This window comes from Salvelinus alpinus, chromosome 3 (genome assembly GCF_045679555.1).
Source record: "Salvelinus alpinus chromosome 3, SLU_Salpinus.1, whole genome shotgun sequence".
NCBI classification, from domain to species: domain Eukaryota; kingdom Metazoa; phylum Chordata; class Actinopteri; order Salmoniformes; family Salmonidae; genus Salvelinus; species Salvelinus alpinus.
The window spans coordinates 28167043-28192070 of NC_092088.1; the positions used below are offsets into that span (position 1 = coordinate 28167043).

General features: G+C 40.9%; 1 protein-coding gene across 1 annotated transcript in view; it reads right to left on the reverse strand.

The window, feature by feature from the left end:
• Positions 1-8957, reverse strand: part of scn4aa (sodium channel, voltage-gated, type IV, alpha, a) — a 35272-nt gene extending 26315 nt beyond the window's left edge. The window contains exons 1-9 of the mRNA XM_071392412.1: positions 8355-8957; positions 7534-7652; positions 7255-7344; positions 6922-7050; positions 6227-6318; positions 5038-5310; positions 4864-4927; positions 4401-4542; positions 3990-4181 (exon numbers count right to left, since the gene is read on the reverse strand). Coding sequence (XP_071248513.1) covers positions 3990-4181; positions 4401-4542; positions 4864-4927; positions 5038-5310; positions 6227-6318; positions 6922-7050; positions 7255-7344; positions 7534-7652; positions 8355-8609 — 1356 coding nt within the window. The 5' untranslated portion in view covers positions 8610-8957. The remainder of the gene's footprint in view (positions 1-3989; positions 4182-4400; positions 4543-4863; positions 4928-5037; positions 5311-6226; positions 6319-6921; positions 7051-7254; positions 7345-7533; positions 7653-8354) is intronic.
• Between the last annotated feature and the right edge of the window lie 16071 nt (positions 8958-25028).

The window sequence follows — 25028 nt, forward strand, 5'->3', positions numbered from 1 at the left end:
ATTTATATTAAAAAGCAAAGTGGAAAGCAGTATTGTTCTTGTTTGGAACAATCTCTTGAGTGCATTTGACCTAACAGAAAAGCATGCAAACGTATAGTGAATATAAGTGAATCTAACAGCGAGGAGGAGGAACTGTGCTGCTTAAGTGACGGGGGCGTGACTTGGTGTGTGTGGGAACCAGCCGCAAGAGGAGAGAGGAAGAGAGAGACGTTACACGCTGCTGAGTGGTGTTTCAAAACATTCCGATATGGATATCTCTTGCGATATGAATATTGGGTAAACCGATTTGAATTCAGTCACTTTTCGACAGCATCCCTTTGATTGGAACGAAAACTTCCATACATACTGTATTTGCCTATTGTAGAAGTGCTCAAGAGACAAAAGTGCTCAAAGTTGACCTATTTTGGATGCCCCATTACCACGAGACATCCATGTCTTCATCACTGGAAAAGATGAACGGTTGAGATTGATACCATTTAAAAGCTTACAAACAGGTTTGTCAAAATATTTAATTTATTGAAAAAACTTTTTTTTTTGTACAAATTGTCATTTTACCTTAAACATCAATAAACTCATTTTTTTCATATTCACATATGTTTTAGCTTAGACCCTATTTTACCTAATCGGAGGTTTTTGTGTTGTGCCCGCCATCGTTAGATGCACAACATGCTCTTCAATACAGGGTGGGTGTCATGTTTTGGCTGACTAAAATGGGAATAAAATTGACATTTCAACTTTCAAATTTTACCACAAAGATGGTATGAATTCTAGTTCTATGACTGAAACGACACAGAGTTGTGTTTCAACCAATGGTGGGCACAGCACAACACAAAAACCCCAGCGTGAGTTTACAGGTTTTTTGATAATTGACGTTAAAGGTTCAAATCTGTAATATTTTTATTAAAACACTTTAATTTTTAATATTTTTATACAATAGTCTGACAACTCAGTAAGCTTTTAAATGATATCAAACTACTTAAGTAAAAACACTGTAAAGTACTACTTAAGTAGTTTTTTGGGGTATCTGTACTTTACTATTTATATTTTTGACTAGTTTTACTTCACTACATTCCTTAAGAAAATATTGTACTTTTTACTCCATACACCAAAAGTACTCGTTACATTTTGAATGCTTTGCAGGACAGGAAATTAGTCCAATTCACGCACGTATCAACCGAACATCCCTGGTCATCCCTACTGCCTCTGATCTGGCAGACTCACTAAACACACATTACATTTACATTTAAGTCATTTAGCAGACGCTCTTATCCAGAGCGACTTACAAATCAGAAAGTTCATACATATTCATCCTGGTCCCCCCGTGGGGGAATGAACCCACAACCCTGGCGTTGCAAGCGCCATGCTCTACCAACACATGCTTCGTTTGTAAATTATGTCTGAATGTTGGGGTGTCCCCGTGGCTTTCCGTAAATAAATAAAAAACAAGAAAATGGTTCCATCTGGTTTGCTTAATATAAGGAATTTGAAATGAAATATACTTTTACTTTTGATACTTAAGTATATTTTAAACCAAATACTTTAGACTTTTACTCAAGTACTATTGTACTGGGTGACTTTAACTTGAGTCATTTTCTATTAAGGTATCTTTACTTTTACTCAAGTATGACAGTTGGGTACTTTTTCCATCACTGGTCTTTTCCCATGCTGAATACCTGCATGTCTCATGGTATGGTGGTGTATGCAAAAACATCTATCCCTGAAATGTTTTGGCATTCAGGTACAAAAATCACTTTCTGTCTACTTCTTCCCTTGGTAAACACGTATGGAATGTTTTGTTTAAATCAAAAGGGATTCTGTCAAAAAGTTATTGAATTCAAATTGATTTACCCTATTGCACATGTCAATATTGTGATTTTGATGTGAATTTGATTAAATGTGTAAAGGATAATACTTTGGGTTTAGTGGGCCCGCATCCCTGACGCAAAGAGAAAGTAAGCCCAAGCTGTCCTATTTGGTTGCCATTCAGTACACCATTAGTCAATTGCCCCAACCTAATGATATGTACATTATTCCATATATACTGATAGGCTTCAAAAATTGTATTTACATAGTGTTCAGTTTGATGTCATAATTTCTCATATATTTTAAAATTAATATTACACTTTTACTTTGACAGGAAAGTCATACTGAGACGAGGGTCTCTTTTTCAGATGAGCCCTGCATAAATACATAAAACATATATACAATACACAAAATTACAAAAAAATTTTTTTTTTAAAAGACACATTTATCAACAGAGGTCTCTGATCATTTCTCTGAACTGACCAAGGGGGACCAGAACATCTAATTTCAGAGATCTCTGTGAGTTGTTCCCCATAAAGGGCACAAAAAAACTAAAAGCGGCTTTACCCAACTCTGTGGAGACTGAAGGGACCTCCAGTGTTATCTAAGCCTGTGAACGGGTTTGTTAATTTGTAAGTCCACATTTAATTAATAATGATAGATACATAGGACGTTTCTGCATGAGTGCTTTGTAAATAAACAGAAGAGAATTCTGCTCTCTCCTTACATAGAAAGAGGCCCAACACACTTTTTGATACAAAACACAATGGTGAGATCTATAACCATCACCAGTAATAAACCTAAGGGCACAATGAAAAACAGCCTCTAGTGGTTTAAGTGTAGATGCTGCTGCATGCAAATAGATAATATCCCTATAATCAAAATTGACAAAAGTGGCCTGGACGATTTCCTTCCTATTAAAAAAAGTCAGGCATGCTTTCTTTCTGTAAAAGAAACGAGCATTGAGCTTTAAATTAGTTTTTCATCAAGCCAGATACCAAGATATTTGTAGGAATGAATTCGCTAAATTTGTGTACCGTTCAAACTAGTCATTACAAATTAATTTAAATCTGGGTTATGGGGGCTCCAATAGTGACCTCTGCAGTGCTAAAAAATCTGATTTCAAATTTGAAAAGGCTTGGCCAACCGATGGAACAATGGAATACAACACTATCATATGCAAACAATTTTTTTTTAAACTGCTTTTTTACAGCATTACCAATGTTATTTATTTAGATTGTAAACAGTAGTGAGCCGAGTATCAAACCCTGAGGAACCCCTTTATGCAACTCAAGGAACTCAGATTTGACCCAATCTACCTTGATGAACTGAGTTCTGTCATTGAAATAATTAAGAAACCATTTGCTAGCATTATTATCCAACCCTTTCGAGGGCAACTTATTCAACAGAATAGCATTGTCTACGGTATCAAAAGCTTTTGACAAGTCTACAAAACATTGCAGCACAATTCTTTCTATCATCTTTGGCATTTGCAATATAATTTACAACAAGCATGGTAGATGTAGTGGTAGTATGTTTAGGTCTGAATTCGGATTCATTAACCTTAAGAATACCATTTACAAACAGAAAATACGATAGATTTTTCTTGACCAATGATTCTAGGATTTTAGCAAGACAAGGGAGCCTGGAAATAGGTTGATAATTATCAAGATCACTACTATCACCACCCTTATGGAGTGGCACCACAAAAGCTGCTTTCCACACTTTTGGAATACTTCCTGATACTAAATGTCAATAGAAAATGCGTGTTACTGAGCCAGCAATGAGGGGCGCTGTATACTAAGCAAAGACGGGTCCAAATTATCAGCCTCTAATGACTTCTTAGTGTCCATAACTAATAAGGCAGCAATAACTTTTGTGTCTGTGAATTGCCAAAAAGAAAAACCCTGACTACCATTTCCCAAGTCATGTGAGGTTGACTGATCATCCATCGAGGCAACTGGAGGCTGTATGTGGGAAGACCGCCATTTCTTTCAAATAAGAAACAAGCTGAGATAAAATGCTGATTAAAAGCATCACAAATCTGAACTTTTTCAGTAAAGAAAAACTACTTTATTTCCCAGAATTTAGAGGGATCACTAACAGTCTGCCATAGCGCTAAGGAAGTAGTTTGATTTGGCCTGTTTTGCCATGAGGATATGCAGTAGCTGTCACCTGACCTGGGCTTGGATCCTGTATTGCTCCAGAAGCCTCTGAAACTCCTCCTCCATATCCTGCGCCTCTTTCAGAGTGGCCTCGTTCTGCTCATCGTAGGCCATGGCAACCACGGCCAGGATGAGGTTGATGAGGTAGAAGGAACCCAGGAAGATGACCAGCACAAAGAAGATCATGTACGTCTTCCCCGCTGCTCGAAGTGTCTGCATACGAAGAGGCATGCAAAGACAAGTTTCGGAGGATGACACAAAATGGTAAGCCAACATGCAGTTTGTAGTAAGCCTCATGAAATTCCTTTTAGGCACACTCCCTGCAGTCACTTTCGAGGAATGGAGAGCACTCACATTTTTACAGGGAAAAGTCCAACTTAAGTCTTAAATTTGTACCTATAAAATAATTTATCATTATATACTATATTATACCAGTTGGAACAGGTTCTCCCAGTAGTCCTGCGTCATGAGTCTGAAGAGGGACAAGAAGGCCCAGCCGAAGGAGTCGTAGCTGGTGTAGCCGTAGTTGGGGTTTCTCCCAGCCTTTATGCACATGAATCCTTCTGGGCACCTCCTATCAACAGTGGTGGGTAGCGGTGAAGAATCAGTTTGCACACAGCCGGCCACTCTCCCTGACCCCACAAGCCTCAACATCTAGAATGCTGTCAGAGACAGCGGCATAACTAATACACATGCACACAACTTATGCACACAATAGTTGTATTGTGTGCATAGCTTACATAACATTTGACTACTTTTCCAATAGTGTTCTGTTTGCTACAGTGGTGTGCATCCTTCCATCAAAACCCTGATATTGCTTTACTAAATGTAAGAAATACATTCATGACTTATCTTTGTATCATTGTGCCATGTGTGTTATCACAAAGTAACATACCCAGCATCAGAGCTGTTTCCGCAGAGAAGAGCATCCAGACTACCTTCCAAATAGTAGTGATTCTCTATAGCCGAAAGACGGAGCAAATCAAATACAAACTAAAAGTACTGTTCATAACGTCACATCAGCCTGAAGTAGAGGAACAGATGACTTGTCTCAGTGGTTCAAACGCACCTATATTGCTGATGTACTCCTTGAAATCGAAAGGGACAGTGAAATTTGATGTTTCGCCAAAACCCATGGTGCCGTCAAGCGACGAGGTGGAGTTGTAATCGTCGAACACCGTTGAGTTGAGGATGGGCCATCGGACACACTTGTTGCGCAAATTTCCCATGAAGAGTTGCAGGCCGATGAGTGCAAACACGGCCAGGGCGAACACAGTGAGGATCATCACGTCTACCATTTTCTTTACAGACTGGACCAGGGCGCCCACGATGGTTTTTAATCCTGGTCAAATGGATGCATGTCAGTGATACATCTGCAGCCCGAGATAAACCAGATAGTGCCCATAGTGCATAGTGGCTCTGATGGCTTACTGGTTTCAGCATGATGCTGTCAACACCAAGGTTATGGGTTTGTTTCCTGAATTGGCCACACATACTATATATTTGACTGTGTAAACTGTAAGTTACTTTGGATACTATTACTATTATTATCTGACATCATAGTGTCAATAGTTCAATAAGTCTGAACGTGTGCATACAAACCAGGTCAATTAATTGAAGACATATCAAGAAAACATTTTGATATTGACATCAGTTTGGCGAGTCTCAACAAGAGCTGCAGATGAAACATCCTGGACTCGGGAAGAGGTAACATAGTAAATACAAATCTGGGACACTAATTAGTATGATATGTTACGTTTCGTATGGTATGTATGAATTTGTGGATATCCATCATCAATTTCGTATTAATATGTTCCGAATTCCAATTTGCATGACATGTTACGAATTGCAATTCGTACAATATGTTACAAATTTGCTAAACGTATGATATATTACGAATTCCAATTTGCTGTGGCTCATGTTAGCTAGGTGGGAAACGGTTAGGAGTTAGGTTAAAGGTCAGGATTAGCTAACGTGCTAAGTAGTTGCAAAGTAGCAAAACATTTGTGTAGTTCCAAGTTACTACTTGGAATGCTATGCTACATTTGAAACGTGATGAGATTCGAACACGCAACCTTTGGGGTTGCTAGACGTTCGTGTTATATGCCTACCCATCCACCTCGACCAACCACCCTACTTTAGTTTTTTCCGTAAGTAACCATCTGTTTTATGTAACCATTCCGAAAGTAACATATCATACTAATTAAGATAGTACATGTAAATCTGGGACAATGAGACCAGGCTGGATGAAAACATACCAGGAATCACAGTGATTGTTTTAAGGGCTCGGAGTACACGGAACGTCCTAAGGGCTGACACGTTGCCTAGATCAACAAACTCTGTGACGTACCTGTGGAGAGACACACAGTACAAGCAATATATTAACATGATTTAATTGAGGACTGACTGACAGTGGACAACAGTGGACCTGTCACTGAAGAACGTCTTGTGTGTTAAAAAAACATGACAAAATAGTACACAAAACATCAGACATGGTGTTCGCTGTGGTATATGATATCTTTTATATATAGAGTCTATTTTTATATTGGTCCACATCTTGGGCCAAATGGACGCACTGCTTGAGAGGGTGGCCAAAACCATTTATCCATCTCGCAACCAGACGTGTTGTATATCACAAACTATCGGATAATTATTTTGTTTTTGTTAGCATTATTATTGGGTATGTTTTAAAATGTTTTACATTTGTTTTTCTAAGATTAAATCATTCATTTATTTAAATGTTTTTGGCAAAAATGCACAGAATGTATTTCTTAAATATAATGTGGCCAGGGGGTCATTGCAAAAATAAGAATTTCTTAAATTTACTTACTTGGATAAATAAAGGCTGGATGTATAAAATGTGTTATAATACATTACTAACCATTCCAGTTTGCTAACAATTATATCATTTGTGAAAGAGGGTTGAGAGCCAGTCAGGTGTTTAGGTACTCACGCCATGCTGATCACCATGAAATCCAGCCAATTCCATGGATCTCGAAGGAATGTAAAAGGTCCGACAACAAAGCCTCTTGACAACACTTTGCATGAGGCCTCAAAGGTATAAATACCAGTAAAAACATACCTGCAAGGAGAAAACAGTATATTTCCAATGCACTACTCCCTGCACTCTTCTGCAATTCGCTCTCTGTGAGCTCCATTGTAATTCAGAGATAATTCATTGTTTACATGACTTTAAGACACTGAACCTTTAGATATCGTGGTAAAACACGTACAATAGCCCTTTCAGGAATCAATCCTGAAATTCAGCACAGGTTGGTATACTTACTCCACAGTTTTACTCCATGACGGTGGGTCGCTCATCGTCATAAAAAAGCAGTTCGACAGAATGGTAATCATGATGAACATGCTAAATAACTTAATATAGAGTCAAGGCAAACTAGCGGGCACACTGATTGTACTGCAAAAGACAATAGTAACATCAAAGGTCGCTAAACCCTGATGGCGTACAGCTTTATATACAGTACACAACAATATAAGACCATCCTTCTTACAATCACCCCTTCCCTACACAGGGCAGCTAGAGTCCTTACATTAAAAAGGATATGAATGTATGAGAATTTTAATGGCTCCTCTTCTAAGATGATTGAAGGGGCTTAGAATGTAGCAAGCTGATTCGGCATTGAACCTGAAGATTGTGTTTCCTTTGGTGATGACGATAAAGGTCTGGAAAAACACAACATGAAAAGACATTACCGCACTGCTAAGTGAGAGGACTAAAATAACAACTTGTAAAATAATAAAGATTCAACTCTGAACACAAAGCTTACATGGTGGTAATGCAGTCTTATGCATGACATAAAGGATATTACATGCACTCCGGACAACTTATGGAATCATATTTGTCAAGTCATCCACCCTGTCATATTGCAGTGACATTCCAGCAAGCTAATCCAGGCTAGCAGCCTAGTTCGCTAACCCGTCTTAGCCCCCAATTCATTCTATTACAGATCAAGGAAAACCACACTGTAGGTTCACTCAGAATGTTAAAGAACAGGCTTGGTTCAGTGGCAATATCCAATGGCAATGTCTCTGAAAGGAAAAGTGTGTGTGGGGTGTGTCTCTTTGAATGCATGCAGTTAACACCTCTGAAACAACATTAACGATTGAGAACCTTGTGAATCTCGTGAACCCGTAGTGTGGCTTTCCTTTTATTGGCAAGTGATAAAAATTGGGGCCTTAGCGTGCAACACATGTATGTTAAGTCAGCTGTCATGACATGTCTAAATATAGTGTCTTCGGGATAAGTCTACTTTGCTTGAGTCATGACTATGTAAAAAAAAAAAGGTACTAAAACAAAAAGCAAAGATGTTTATGTATTACAGTCCAGTGAAATTGCTAGGTGAGCTTTAGGTGTCCTGGACTGACCTTCTTTGCTTTGTAGAAGGGGTCTATGTCCTCCAGAGGTGTGTTGAGCATCTCCGTTGGGGCGTCTCCAAAGATCATGGGCAGACCCTTGCCGGCTTCCAGGTCTTTGCTGGGCTCCGACGGCCCATCATCTACGTACCCTTCTACTTCCGCGGCTATTCGCTTTTCCTCCATGAGCCTCTCGATCTCTGCCAGGGATTCCGGGGTGAAGCGGCGGAACGCATCAGCGCCTGTGGGAGGGAGCAGGGGTGCCATCTTCGCATTGCGAAGAGATACCACCACACCAGAATCGCTCTAGTCTAGAGTGAGCTATAGAAAGAGAAAGAGCGAGGGAGAGAGTCATCCACAGAATTAAATAGAACACATCTCTATGGAGTCATAGCCATAGCTGGTTCTCTCTAGAGCAGTGTTCTTCAATCATGGTCCTGAGGACCCACAAGGTATGTAGGCTTTTGTTCCTGCCCAGTACTAACAAACCTGATTTTAGCTAATTAAGGGTCTTAAATTAGGTGATTAGTTGAATCAGGTGTGTAATTACTGGGCTGGAACAAAACACTGTGGGTCGCCAGGAGTTGAACACTGCCCTGGAGTGAGCAGAGAAACGGAGGGAGGACTTTTACAAGAAGAAACCATGCAATAAGGGTATTTTTAGAGGAGACAGTGAAAAGAGATACTTTCACACAAGGGTCTCTATATAGTGAGCCAGGATAAGAGAGGGAGAGACAAGATTGCAACACTCTGGTGTTTCTAGTCAAACCTGGGTTCATACACTATTTGAAATCATTTAAATAATTTGAGCGTTTGCTTCAGCCAGCCAGGAGTGCCAGGTGGGCGGGGAAGGGGTTGGAACTTTTGCACAGGCTCTATTAGTTCCATTCCAACAGGCAAGCTCAATCGAGCACAGTGAAAGTATTTGAAATGATTTCAAGTTGTATTCTGAACCCAGTTCAGTTTCTGGTGCACACTAGATAGATACCCAGTCATTCACACTAGCAAACAGTGGTGTATCGAACATTGGTTGTCTGCATGCCATAAAACGACAAAGGCTACTGAGCTAAATCCTAGGTATTAGCTCAAAAATGTAACACAAATTGTAGTCTCAGGCACGATTCCTCATCACACGATCGTGGTTCACCAACCCTGCTACACTTCACCACCTTTGACCTCCTCTACGGAACAACCCCAGCAGCTGACAGGCATTAAGTGACAAAATCCAGGTCACCCCAACAATGCCACTAACCAGTTCTTGAACCTGTGTCTGCATGCCACACCACTGCATTAGCCCACTGAGCTAAAGCCTAGGAATTAGCTCGGGGAGTAAACGGTAGACTTCAGGCAAGGACAGACCATCTCATTAGATTATGCTAGGGTAGACAAATAATGTGAGTATCAGCATGCCAGTCTTCTGTGAGAAAAAACACTTCCGGCTCCATTACACTTCACCCCCCCCTTTGACCTCCTCCTTTTCTCCGTAACAACCAATGCCACTGTTCAGATATTGAACCTGGGTTGTCTATGTGACACATGACTGTATTAGCCTGCAGGGCTTAAACCTATAGGCATAAGCTCAGGGAGTTAATGCAAGCTTTTGAATCTTAGGCAAGTTTACTCATAACATGAGCTTGTTTCACTGAATCACTTCCGTTACACTAGTATCGAACACATTAACTTCTCTTTGCTACCTTAAAACATGACATTGATGCCATTGCTATATTTGTGTAGATGTCACACAGTCTGGACATATAGCTTATGCATACTCTCACCGTAGCAATTATTTTCAGTCTACCTTTGATTAACAGCACACAACCAGAACATCAGATCTGAAATGTTGCCTAATAGGTAGGCCCATCCACATTTGGGATGAAATCGTTGCTTGGGATACATGGTGCCAAGTCTTTTACCATTGGCGTCGATACTTTTTGCAGTTGAGAAACAAAATACAAAGATTAATTACACACTTACTTGTAAGTATCATGCTTATGTGTGTATATGTGCATGGACATATGTGTGTATAAGTGTGTGAAAGAGTGTATGCAGTGCTTGACTTGGACTGAAATAGGTTCTGGTACTCATTTTGTGTGCTGATACTGTTTATATTTAGGTGCAGGAACCCCACAGTACTTTTGAGCTAATATTCTATAAGAGGTGCAGGAACTCAAGCAGTAAAAAAATGTGAGGTGCCAGTACTCAGCTCCGGTGAGCTCCTGCCCACATCAAGCACTGAGCGTATGTGGTATGTTTGTCTGCGACTTGGTAACGGTCCCAGGCTTGAATGCCTTGATCTAGATCCAGTCCCCATAAAAATGGTTTACTCATCACAAGAGCATGTTTCACTCAACCACCTCTGTTAAACTAGTACCTGTTTTATTCAACACATTAACTTCTCTTTGGTACCTTAAAACATGACACTGAAGCTATTGCTGTACTTATGTAGATGTCCCACAGTCTGGACATATATTTTATGTATACTCTTACAGTAGCAATTTTTTTCAGTATACCTTTTATTAACAGCACACAATCAGAACATCAGATCTGAAATGTTGCCTAATGGGTAGGCCCATCCACATTTGGGATGAAATCGTTGCTTGGGATACATGATGCCAAGTCCTTACCATTGGCGTCGATACTTTTTGCAGTTGAGAAACAAAATACAAAGATTAGTTACATACTTACACACTTGTAAGTGTCCTGATTGTGTGTATATGTGTATATGTGCAGGGAGGTATGTGTGTATAAGTGTGAGCCCGTGTGGGAAAGAGTATTCTATTTAGGTGCAGGAACTCCACAATACTTTAGAGTTAATATTCTATAAGAGGTGAAGGAACTTAAGCAGTAAAAAGTGTGAGGTGCTGGTACTCGGCTCCTGCCCAAGTCAAGCACTGATTGTATGTACAGTATGTGGTACACTCTTAGAAACATGGGTTCCAAAAGGGTTCTTTGGCTGTCCCCATAGGAGAACCTTTTTTGGTTCCAGGTAGAAGTCTTTTGGGTTCCATGTAGAACCCTCTGTGGTAAGGATTTTACATGGAAACCAGAAGAGTTCTACCTGGAATCAAAAGGGGTTCTTCAAAGGGTTCTCCTGTGCAGACAGCCCAAGAACCCTTTTAGGTTCTATATAGCACCTTTTTTTCTAAGAGTGTATGCGTGTCTGCGCGTTGGTATTGATCCCAGGCTTCATTGCCTTGATCTAGATCCAGTCTCAATGTAACCCCACCCAATCATATTACTTATTAGCTTAGCAGACGGCCAGTATCCAGGCCAATTGGCATTGCTTACATGCTAGCACAACATCGTGTTCAGCGACCAGTCGAGACGGTTTGCTTTTCTCTGGAGAAGCTAAGAACTAAAGAGCTACTGCACTTCCTGATTTGGCCTTGTTTTCCATCAATGGTTATTAAGAAATGCAAGCGGCCATGGCTGAGAGCAAATGAGAGTTCTCTAGGGGTGTGGTTTGACGTGCTTGTTTCTTTGCCATTCAATCACAAAAAAACATGGGCAGTAGTGAGTACAGAAAGGTAAGCTAAGATAGCTTTGCTATGGAGAACGTTTTGAAGTCGAGGACTTCTCCCCTCCTGATTGACTCGCCATCTCAAGAGTCAGCGCTGACCCTGTGTTTAGCCAAGCTGACAGCAGCTAGCTAGCATAGATTTGGTGATAGCTGCAGCTGGCCATCCTATCTAGCTGATATTTCTCTGTCAAATCAGTTATGGCAAGATAGCAAGAGCCAGTGTCTGGCATGTGTTTCATGAGACAATCCTTCTATAACCTCTTATGGCTGCATCCCGCTATCGATATGACAACAGCCAGTGAAAGTGCAGGGCGCCAAATTCAAACAACAGAAATCTCATAATTAAAATTCCTCAAACATACATGTGCCTTATATCATTTTAAAGGTAATCTTGTTGTTAATCCCACCAAAGTGTCCGATTTCAAATATGCTTTTCAGCGAAAGCACAACAAACGATTATGTTAGGTCACCACCAAACCAGAATAAGCACAGCCATTTTCCCAGCGAAATATAGCAGTCACAAAAAGCAGAAATAGAGATAAAATTAATCACTAACCTTTGATGATCTTCATCAGATGACACTCATGACTTCATGTTACACAATACATGCATGTTTTGTTTGATAAAGTTTATATTTATATAAAAAAATCTGAGTTTACATTGGCGCGTTACATTCACTAGTTCCAAAAACATCAAGTGATTTTGCATAGCCACATCGTTTCAACAGAAATACTCATTATAAATGTAGATGATAATACAAGTTATACACATGGAATTATAGATATACCTCTCCTTAATGCAACCGCTGTGTCAGATTTCAAAAGAAATTTACGGAAAAAGCAAACCATGCAATAATCTGAGACGGAGCTCAGAACAATAGCCAAATTAGCCGCCAAGTTGGAGTCAACAGAAACCAGAAAATACATGATAAATGTTTCCTTACCTTTGATGAACTTCATCAAAATGCAGTCCTAGGAATCCCAGGTCCACAATAAATGCTTGATTTGTTCGATAATGTCCGTTATTTATGTCCAATTAGCTACTTTGGTTAGCGCGTTTGGTAAACAATTCCAAAGTCACAAAGCGCGTCCACTATAACGTGACGAAATGTCCAAAAGTTCCATAACAGTCAGTAGAAACATGTCAAACGATGTATTGAATCAATCTTAAGAATGTTGTTAACATACATCTTGAATAACGTTCCAACCGGAGAATTACATTGACTTCAGTTGAGAGATGGAACGGAGCTGCCTATCACGTGAACGCGCATGTTCAATGCGTGGTCACCTCATGGCAGTGATTACTCATTCCTGTCTCCTTCGGCCCCCCTTCACATTAGCGTCATCAGACAAAGTTCTATTGACTGTTGACATCTAGTGGAAGCCGTAGGAAGTGAAAACTCATCCATATCTCGCTGTAATTTCATTGGGAGCTTGGTTGAAAATCTAGCAGCCTCAGAAAAAATCCTAACAGGAAGTGGAACTTCTCAGGTTTTTGCCTGCCATATGAGTTCTGTTATACTCACAGACATAATTCAAACAGTTTTAGAAACTTCAGAGTGTTTTCTATCCAATACTACTAATAATATGCATATATTAGCAACTATGACTGAGGAGCAGGCCTCTGTGCACCTTTCATCCAAGCTACTCAATACTGCCCCTGCAGCCACAAGAAGATAACACCTTGCTACGAAAGTAGCTTGCAACGCAGTTTCAATGTTTCATCACGTCATGTAAATACATGTTACCATGGAAACTATATTAACAGCGTGTTGAAGACCCGGTCTTGAGTCAGCTCAGCTATCCTACAACACAATATTCTAACTGCCTAGTTTTGTCTCGTCTCTCCTTATGTCCGCTGTTAGATCTTTCCCAGGGGACAAATCCCAGAACTACTAATATCCCTACAACAGGTGTAGGCTACATGTGGATATTGCACAAACATTGCCCAGCTTGAGTGTACTGTACATGCATTTATCAACAAAAATCGATGTGTGTTCATGTTACAAAGACAAAACATGTTATGCTGTAAATATCATATTGATGTGCATATAAAGATAGTATGCCTACACTTACCTAGCAAATAAAAAAAGTTGTGTGTAGAGACTGACATGCACAGCTCTCTGGGTGATGAAGTCCCTTCCATCTATGTAATGTATTACAGGTTATGGATAGGTAAAGTCAGGTGGCAGGAGGGGTGGAGTGCATGATACTCCATCCTGGATATGACAGATTTTGCCTCAACCAATGGGTCTAGCAGTTCAATAACTACAGTGCAGGCAGATGTGAGATGCAGGAGGATGGCACTCTCATACTACTCAGTAGGTAACTGACAATTGATCAGGCAGTAGCCTACAGAGTAATATGAGAAGAGTTCAATTGCTGAACTTTTGTAGATATTCTAAACAAAGTATTTTGATAACATTCAAGTAACAGTTCCATGTAGAATAAACCTTACTTTACATAATACTGTATAAGCAGTGTTCTGCTAGTACCAATAGATTCGATAATAACAAAAGACAATAAAAAGTAATAGATGTGTCTTGTAAAATTTTAATGCTGAGTTGCAAGGTCTCTCCCAATTCAGACATCAGTATTAACCTTTCAGTCAGAGGACTCCATCTGAAAAGCAACTCTTCTTCCCATCTGTAGAAAACCAAGGAAGAGTTGATGAGTGACACATTGAAAGGGTGATATTACTAAACACTTATGATGTACTGTCTTATTAGTAAATAGTGTTTGTTTGTCCCTTCTGAGGTGTTTGCCAACGCCTGATTGGCATGGCAGCGTAGATCAGCTCCAGGTCCCTCTCATCACAGATACTGGTCATGCAGAAGCCCGACTTCGGCTCCTACATCCGACCCAGCTCCTATATCACAGAGGGAGGGAGAGAAAGACTGTCACCATACAGTCATGGAAGCCAACAGTAAATACACAGTTGAAATAGCCAATCAGAGATCCTGATTCACAAGAGACATGTGGGCACGGTAGTTCATTGGTACAGTGGAAGGGGGTACCTTTCTTACAACATACAGTAGAAGACACACATATACACAGAGCACTGATTACATTATCAATGGTGGTTAGGTGAATTCCAGGACAGATAGTATTTTGACCATTGACCAGATCAAATGTGACCAACCTGATTCAAGTGTCCTCCATTACTCTCAAGCAGGACTGGTGTATGGCCACTGCCTCAGCCTTCTGTAACAGCTCCTGATATGGCAGGGGGGTTCCAACAACGTTGCTGAACTACAAATCAACCAGGTTTTGTAGGTAGCCTGTGGATGAAATCAAATATCATCACTCAATAAACATATAGTGAGAGAATAAAAAGTTCTCGTTTGGAAGTAATTTATATGCTAATAGAAGGACTGCAACTACAGAACAGATTCAGGCAGGTGAATCTGACGGTGTTACTATGCAACCAGCTGTGTACGATGCTGAATGCTTGCTGAAACATTTTGTATTCGCTGCCAGAGCCATATTTGTAGTAGACAAGTAACATAATTCATTTATTTCTGCCAAAGAAAATACACACACTTTTACGAGAACAGGCCTGTTGTTTTTGGTTAAGCAGACGAAGCCCCCGAATGCTAGCTAGTTAGCTACCTAACTTGCAAATCCGGGTTAGTTATCATATCTTTGTCTGAGTTGAAATGACTTGGCTAGTGTTAGCTAGATTTGAAACATTATTGAAAGTAAGCTGGCTACATCCCATGATTAGCTAGCAAGCTAGTATCCAAGTGCCTGCCCTGTATTGACCCTAAATGTCAATGGGCTACAGTTAGCTGTTGTTAGCAAGGTAGCTAGCTAATGTGAGCTATGCACAATTTTCCTCTGACATGCTAACGTTACATCACAATAGCTTTATATATTTAGCTAGCTACAGTACCATTCCCCTTTCATCTGTGGCATTTTAGCTAGCCTGGTTCGCTAGCATTATCAAATAATGTTGAATAACCAAAAGTAACTACTAGCTAACTAGTACCAATTATCTAACTTAGCTAACGTACTCACCAACACCAGTGCAGTGGTTTGACGGTTGACAGGCGGCAGAAGTGACCGTGTCGAATGTAATCCACTCCTGGCAATATTGTTGAAATGTATTGGAAGTTTGCACCAACTTTATGGAAGCCCATTTTCACTCATAATTGCCGAGCGAAATGTGCGTTCCACCTATATGCAGCTTTGACAACAAATGTCCACATGGCAGCTGGATTTGACACTATAATATTGTAACGACCCTGGGTTTATAAACGCGGATATCGACTCTGCAGGTGAAGAATCATGCTTTACCGATAGCGCGCTGGACTTCGGGCTAGAAGGTCGAGGGTTTGAGGCCTGTTCCCTGCCTGTTTCATTACAATGTTGTCAGAAGTGGGATTGGACCTTGCATCCACAACAGTGCTTGCCAGTGAGCGCGTTCCTATAAGACGTGGAGAGGACGCTCTTTGAAAGGAGGGAGTAGTGTAACGACCCTGGGTTTATAAGCGCGGATGTCAATTCAGCCGCTAGAGCAGGGGTGTCAAACTCATCTTGCCCTGGGGGCCGCATTCGGTCTTCAGTGAGGTCCGGAGGGCCGCATTGAAAATTTGTTGCATTTCCTCTACATGTAGAGTCTACATCAAAATTGGAAACTGAATTGTTCTCTATCCATCGTTCTGGGAATTTTCTATGTCTAGCTTTCATTCTGGTGATTATTAGCGAGCTGGGCACAATCTACAAATTGTTTGTTTCAATTTGATTTGAGTCATTTTAAAGTATACTGAGTTCATTTAATTTTTTACTCAAACCACACGCGGGCCTGATTGGACACTCTCGTTTGCACAAGTTCAGCCGCCTTCATCATGCATCGTTTAACAAAGTCACCGTCGGAATACGGCTTCGATGCTAATGCTATTTCGCTAGCAATTAGGTAGCTGGCTTTTACCGCTGCTTCACTGACTTCTCGGCTCTGGATGAAAGTTGACTGCTGTTTCCTCAGACCCGCCAGCAATTCGTTAATCTTATCTCTTCTCAGTTGTCCTTGCAAGCCGTCATATTTTTCGCTGTGATGAGTCTCGTAGTGGCGTCGAATATTATATTCCTTCAATACCGAAACTTGTTGCAAACACACCAAGCACGAAGGTTTTCCGTGCATCTCTGTAAATAAATAGGACGTGGTCCATTTTTCTTTGAAAATTCTACACTCCTTATCTACTTTTCTCCGTTTGGATAACGACATTTTGGCTAATGAGGGTGTAGCGGAGAGGTAGAGACCAAGGTATTAACAACGTCGTAACAAGCAGCAGATGGCGCATTGATACCGTCTGCTGTTTTCAGTCTGTCTCAGTGATGCGGCTTGTCTTCTACTCTGATGGAAAGAGTGCGCCCCTTAGCGGATAATCCATGAATTGCAGCGAATTAAAAATATTAATTCCATGTCTTTTATGCATTTTTTCCACTTTCAAATTATCCTGCGGGCCTGATCGAACCTCCTTGGGGGCCGGTTCCGGCCCGCGGGCCGTATGTTTGACACCCCTGCGCTAGAGCATGCTTTTGGGGCACAGTCGCTAGCGCGCTGGACTTCGGGCCTGAAGGTCGAGGGTTCGAGGCCTGCTCCCTGCCTGTTTCATTACGTTATGTTTCTGCAGCATATCGATGCCAGTTGACCTTTAAGCTCCCGATAGGACCAGTTCATTTGTTTCTCATCCCCCTCTTCAAAGGGGGAGACACTCTAGACTCTGAACTCCAAAAAATGATATGATATGTACTTAAACTAATTCAACCAACCGAAAACTATTCAGTCAGGTGTTACTTTTCTCCCATCAATATACAGTATATACACTGAGTATACCAAACATTAGGAACACCTTTCCAATATTGAGTTGCACTTTAATTATTTGGTCTGTTGTGCATGGGTATGAAGGCTCAGTGTTTGTTGTTTCCATTTCATAGCTAAATTTGCTAATCTTGTCTGCAAAAAAGTGTATTAGGACATGTTTGCGATTATCCCACTATGCTGTTTTGGGATACCATATGAACCAATATACACAGGCAGTTTGAAAAAGCTAGCCTTTGCTTTCCTAACAGAAATTTGCATCTTGTAGCACAAACTCCAAAAAGTTCTGGAACACTGTAAAGTCCATGGATAATAAGAGCACCTCCTCCCAGCTGCCCACTGCACTGAGGCTAGGAAACACTGTCACCACTGATAAATCCACGATAATTGAGAATTTCAATAAGCATTTTTCTACGGCTGGCCATGCTTTCCACCTGGCTACCCCTACACAGGTCAACAGCTCTGCACCCCCCACAGCAACTTTCCCAAGCCTCCCCCATTTCTCCTTCACCCAAATCCAGATAGCTGTTGTTCTGAAAGAGCTGCAAAATCTGGACCCCTACAAATCAGCTGGGCTAGACAATCTGGAACCTCTCTTTCTAAAAATATCCGCCACAATTCTTGAAACCCCTATTACTAGCCTGTTCAACCTCTGTTTCGTAAAATCTGAAATCCCCAAAGATTAGAAAGCTGCCGCGGTCATCCCCCTCTTCAAAGGGGGAGACACTCTAGACCCAAGCTGTTACAGACCTATATCTATCCTACCCTGCCTTTCTAAGGTCTTCGAAAGCCAAGTTAACAAACAGATCACTGACCATTTCGAATCCCACCGTACCTTCTCCGCTATGCAATTTGGTTTCCGAGCTGGTCATGGGTGCACCTCAGCCACGCTCAAGGTTCTAAACGATATCATAACCGGCATCGATAAAAGACAATACTGTGTAGCCTTCTTCATCGACCTGGCCAAGGCTTTCGACTCTGTCAATCACCAAATTCTTATTCTTATTGGTTTCTCAAATGACTGCATCGCCTGGTTCACCAACTACTTCTCAGATAGAGTTCAGTGTGTCAAATCGGAGGGCATGTTGTCCGGACCTCTGGCAGTCTCTATGGGGGTGCCGCAGGGTTCAATTCTCGGGCCGACTCTTTTCTCTGTATACATAAATGATGTCGCTCTTGCTTCTGGTGATTCTCTGATCCACCTCTACGCAGACGACACCATTCTGTATACTTCTGGCCCTTCTTTGGACACTGTGTTAACTAACCTCCAGACGAGCTTCAATACAACTCTCCTTCCGTGACCTCCAACTGCTCTTAAATGCAAGTAAAACTAAATGCATGCTCTTCAACCAATCGCTGTCTGCACCTGCCCACCCGTCTAGCATCACTACTCTGGACGGTTCTGACTTAGAATATGTGGACAACTACAAATACCTAGGTATCTGGTTAGACTGTAAACTCTCCTTCCAGACTCACATTAAGCATCTCCAATTCAAAATTAAATCTAGAATCGGCTTCCTATTTTACAACAAAGCATCCTTGACTCATGCTGCCAAACATACCCTCGTATAACTGAATATCCTACCGATCCTTGACTTCGGCGATGTCATTTACAAAATAGCCTCCAACACTCTACTCAGCAAATTGGATGCAGTCTATCACAGTGCCATCCGTTTTGTCACCAAATCACCATATACTACCCACCACTGCGACCTGTATGCTCTCGTTGGCTGGCCCTAGCTTCATATTCGTCGCCTAAACCCACTGGCTCCAGGTCATCTATAAGTCTTTGCTAGGTAAAGCCCCGCCTTATCTCAGCTCACTGGTTACCATAGCAGCACCCACCCATAGCACGCGCCAATTCCTCTTTGGCCGCCTTTCCCTCTAGTTCTCTGCTGCCAATGACTGAACGAATTGCAAAAATCACAGAAGCTGGAGACTCATATCTCCCTCACTAACTTTAAGCATCAGCTGTCAGAGCAGCTTACAGATCATTGCACCTGTACATTGCCCATCATTAAATAGCCCACCCAACTACCTCATTCCCATATTATTTTTCTTCTTCTTCTCCTTTGCACCCCAGTATCTCTACTTGCACATTCGTCTTCTGCACATCTATCACTCCAGTGTTTAATTGCTAAATTGTCATTATTTCGCCACTATGGCCTATTTATTGCCTTACCTCCCTAATCTTACCTCATTTGCACACACTGTATATAGACTTTTCTATTGTGTTATTGACTGTACGTTTGTTTATTCCATGTGTAACTCTGTGTTGTTGTTTGTGTCGCACTGCTTTGCTTTATCTTGGCCAGGTCAGTTATAAATGTGAACTTTTCTCAACTGGCCTACCTGGTTAAATAAAGATGAAATATATATATACACACACATATACATATATATACACACACATACAGTGCATTCGGAAAGTATTCAGACTCCTTGACTTTTTCCACATTTTGTTACGTTATAGCCTTAAAATAAAATGTATTAAATTATTTTTTCACATCATCAATCTACACACAATACCCCATAATGACAAAGCAAAAACTGTTTTTTAGAATTTTATGCAAATGTATTAAAAATAAAAAACATACCTTATGTACATAAGTATTCAGACCCTTTGCTATGAGACTCGAAATTGAGCTCAGGTGCATCCTGTTTCCACTGATCATCCTTGAGATTTTTCTACAACTTCATTGGAGTCCACCTGTGATAAATTCCATTAATTGGACATGATTTGGAAAAATACACGCCTGTCTATATAAGGTCCCACAGTTGACAGTGCATGTCAGAGCAAACACCAAGCCATAAGGTTGAAGAAATTGCCCATAGAGCTCTGAGACAGGATCTTGTCGAGGCACAGATCTGGGGAACGGTACCAAAAAATGTCTGCAGCATTGAAGGTCCCCAAGAACACAGTAGCCTACATCATTCTTAAAATGGAAGAAGTTTGGAACCACTAAGACTCTTCCTAGAGCTGGCCGCCCTGCCAAACTGAGTAATCGAGGGAGAAGGGCCGTGGTCAGGGAGGTGACCAAGAACACGATTGTCACTGACAGAGCTCCAGAGTTCCTCTGTGGAGAAGGGAGAACCTTCCAGAAGGACAACCATCTCTGCAGCACTCCACCAATCAGGCCTTTATGGTAGCAGACAGAAGCCACTCTTCAGTAAAAGGCACATGACAGCCCACGTAGAGTTTGCCAAAAGGCACCCAAAGGACTCTGACCTTGAGAAACAAGATTCTCTGTTCTGATGAAATTGAGATCGAACTCTTTGGCCTGAATGCCATGGGTCACGTCTGGAGGAAACCTGGCACCATCCCTACGGTGAAGCATGGTGGTGGCACCATCATGTTGTGGGGATGTTTTTCAGCGGCAGGGACTGAGAGACTAGTCACGATCGAGAGAAAGATGAACGGAGCAAAGTACAGAGAGATCCTTGATGAAAATCTGTTCCAGAGCGCTCAGGACCACAGACTGTGGCGAAGGTTCACCTTCAAACAGGACAACGACCCAAAGAACACAGCCAAGACAACGCAGCAGTGGCTTCGGGACAAGTCTCTGAATGTCCTTCAGTGGCCAAGCCAGAGCCGGACTTGAACTCGATCGAACATATCTAGAGAGACCTGAAAATAGTTGTACAGCGACGTTCCCCATCCAACCTGACAGAGCTTGAGTGGATCTGCAGAGAAGAATGGGAGAAACTCCCCAAATACAGGTGTGCCAAGCTTGTAGTGTCATAGCCAAGAAGACTCAAGGCTGTAATCGCTGCCAAAGGTGCTTTAACAAAGTACTAAGTAAAGGGTCTGAATACTTATGTAAATGTGATATTTCATTTTTTACATTTTTTTATACAATTATATATATATACAGTACCAGTCAAAAGTTTGGACACACCTGCTCATTCAAGGGTTTTTCTTTATTTTTACTATTTTCTACATTGTAGAATAGTGAAGACAAACTATGAAATAACACATATGGAATCATGTAGTAACCCAATAAGTGTCAAACAAATATATTTTTAAATATTAAATATTTTAATAATAAATATTATATATTTGAGATTCTTCAAAGTTGGCACCCTTTGCCTTAATGACAGCTTTGCACACTCTTGGCATTCTCTCAACCAACTTCAGGAGGTAGTCACCTGGAATGCATTTCGATTCACAGGTGTGCCTTAAGTTAATTTGTGGAATTTCCTTAATGCGTTTGAGCCAATCAGTTATGTTGTAACAAGGCAGGGTTGGTATACAGAAGATAGCCCTATTTGGTAAAAGACCAAGTCCATATGTGACCGACCGGCTCAAAATTTTTAATTGTGTTTTTACATTGGATAAATGTAGAGACTCAGAGCTACAAAGTGGTATATCATACACTACAGTTGAGTTGATAGACTTGCAAACTCACCTTTGAGCCCTTCTTTTTCTACACTCATTCAGCATCATTCACACCCTCTTAAGCTTTAAAACTCAGACGAGAGTGCTCTAAAATCGGAGTAGATGGTCAAACTGAATTTATGAACGCAATGGTTACTTGCCCCGAAATGGTTACTTGCATAGTGGAGTCTTTTGTTAAGACATGTAGCTAGCTAGCTAGCTAGGTAAACAATTAACCATAATCACAACTCATGACGTTACTACCCTGCCTGAATCTGCAGGTAGCTAACCAACCAGGTTCAAAGTTAGCTAGCTAACATTAGGCTATAGCTAGCCAAGCAAATAGCTTTGAGATACAAATAATAAGATCATACATGTAACGTTAGCTAGCGAGCCAGCCAGCCAGCTAACATTAGCTAGCTAGCTAGGTAAACAATGAACCATAATCACAACTCATGACGTTACTACCCTTCATGAATCTGCAGGTAGCTAACCAACCAGGTCCAATGTTATCTAGCTAAAATGATGCTATAGCTAGCCAAGCAAATGGCTCTTTCTGTCAAAATTAGAAACATGTAATATCTGAAAATGTAGCTAGCTAGACTATCTTACCCATATACACCATTCATGGTTGGACGCGTCTCCTGTCGGAGGCCATGGTTTCCCTTAGTTTGAAGAGGTAATCCGGAGACAGGTGTTTTCTCCATCTCCTTAGCTATCATACTCTAATTCCACTGATTTCAAATCTCAGTCCTCCAGAAAGTGGAGAACAACACTTATGCAGTTCTAATACACAATACATATTTTTTTTAAAGCCGCGTTAGACAGGATTACCTAGACATAATGACCAACTCAAATAGACAGAAGCCTGCTATATGGCAGAGCAATCCAAACTAATCTCTCGGCATGTCCAGCCCACTCATTGACTCAGCCAATCATGGCTAGCGGGAAGGTTGCCCCCTTTCTCTTTGGCTAAACCAACTAGGCTCGTAATTTAACATTTTTATTCATATTTACAGATGGCATACAAGTTTGTTATTAAGGCACATGAAAGTTCACATGTTCATGAAAGCACAAAAAAAGATTACGTTCAAACGGCTCTCCTGTGAAGTAGTGACCCACGACATACGCCTAGTTTCCTGAAACGGGTCACATATTATGGCAAGAACAGCTCAAATAGGAAAGGAAGACCCAGAGATACCTTTGCTGCAGAAGATAAGTTCATTAGAGTTAACTGCACCTCAGATTGCAGCCCAAATAAATGCTTCAGAGTTCAAGTAACAGACACATCTCAACATCAACTGTTCAGAGGAGACTACGTGAAATCAGGCCGTCATGGTCGAATTGCTGCAAATAAAGCACTACTAAAGGACACCAATTAGATGAAGAGACTTGCTTGGGCCAAGAAACACGAGCATTGGACATTAGACTGGTGGAAATCTGTTTTTTGGTCTGATGAGTCCAAATTTAATATTTTTGGTTCCAACCGCCGTGTCTTTGTGAGACGCAGAGTAGGTGAACAGATGATCTCCGCATGTGTGATGGTGCTTTGCTGGTGACACTGATTTATTTAGAATTCAAGGCACACTTAACCAGCATGGCTACCACAGCATTCTGCAGCGATGCAGCATCCCATCTGGTTCGCGCTCAGTGGGAATATCATTTTTCCCCCAACAGGACAATGACCCAAAACACACCTCCAGGCTGTGTATAGGCTATTTGACCAAGGAGAGTGATGGAGTGCTGCATTAGATGACCTTGCCTCCACAATCACCCGACCTCAACCAAATTGAGATAGTTTGGGATGAGTTGGACCACAAAGTGAAGGAAAAGCAGCCAAAAAGTGCTTAGTATATGTGGGAAATCCTGCAAGACTGTTGGAAAAGCATTCCTCATTAAGCTGGTTGAGAGAATGCCAAGAGTGTGCAAAGCTGTCATCAAGGCAAAGGGTGGCTACTTTGAAGAATCTAAACTATAAAATATATTTAGATTTGTTTTTAAAAAATGTAGGTTACTACATGATTCCATGTGTCATTTCATAGTCTTCACTTTTATTCTACAATGTAGAAAATAGTAAAAATAAAGAAAAACCCTTGAATGAGTAGGTGTGTCCAAACTTTTGACGTACTGTATATATACAGTATATACATGTATGTATGGATCAGCCTGTTACCGGTGCTTAACAAACTTTTGGGAAATATCATGTTCGACCAAATACAATGTTATTTTACAGAAAATAAATTAACAACAGACTTTCAGCATGCTTATAGGGAATGCTTATTTCACTCATTATGACTGAAACAAATGACTGATGATTAGCTGAAAGAAAATTATAATTAGAAGATTGTGGAAGCTGTTTTGGCTTTATTTACATCCTCTGCCTTATCGTGGATTGATAGTTACTTATCTATTAGAACACAGAGGGTTTTCTTTATTGGAAGCCTCTCTAATGCAAATTCAGTTGAGTGTGGAGTACCGCAGGGCAGCCGGCTTGGGCCATTATTGTTTTCTGTTTTTCCTAATGACCTTCTACTGATCTTGAATAAAGCCTGTGTGTCTATGTACGCTGGCGATTCAACAGTATACACGTTGGCTACAACAATACATAACTGACACCCTTAAAATAGAGCTCCAATCAGTTATAGAAGTGGTAACTAGCAATAAGCTGGTGCTAAATATTCAAAAACGAAAATCATTGTTTTTGGGACAAATCACTCGCTCAACCCTAAACCTCATCTAGATCTATTATTGAATAATGTGGCGATTGAGCAAGTTGAGGAGACTACACTGTTGGGTGTAACCCTAGATAGGAAGCTGTCATGGCCAAAACATATAGACTCAATGGTTGCTAAAATGGGAAGAGGTCTGTCCATGATAAGGCATTGCTCTGCTTCCTTGACATCTAAATCAACCACACAGGTCCTACATGCCCTAGTTTTGTCGCACCTGGTCTACTGCCCAGTTG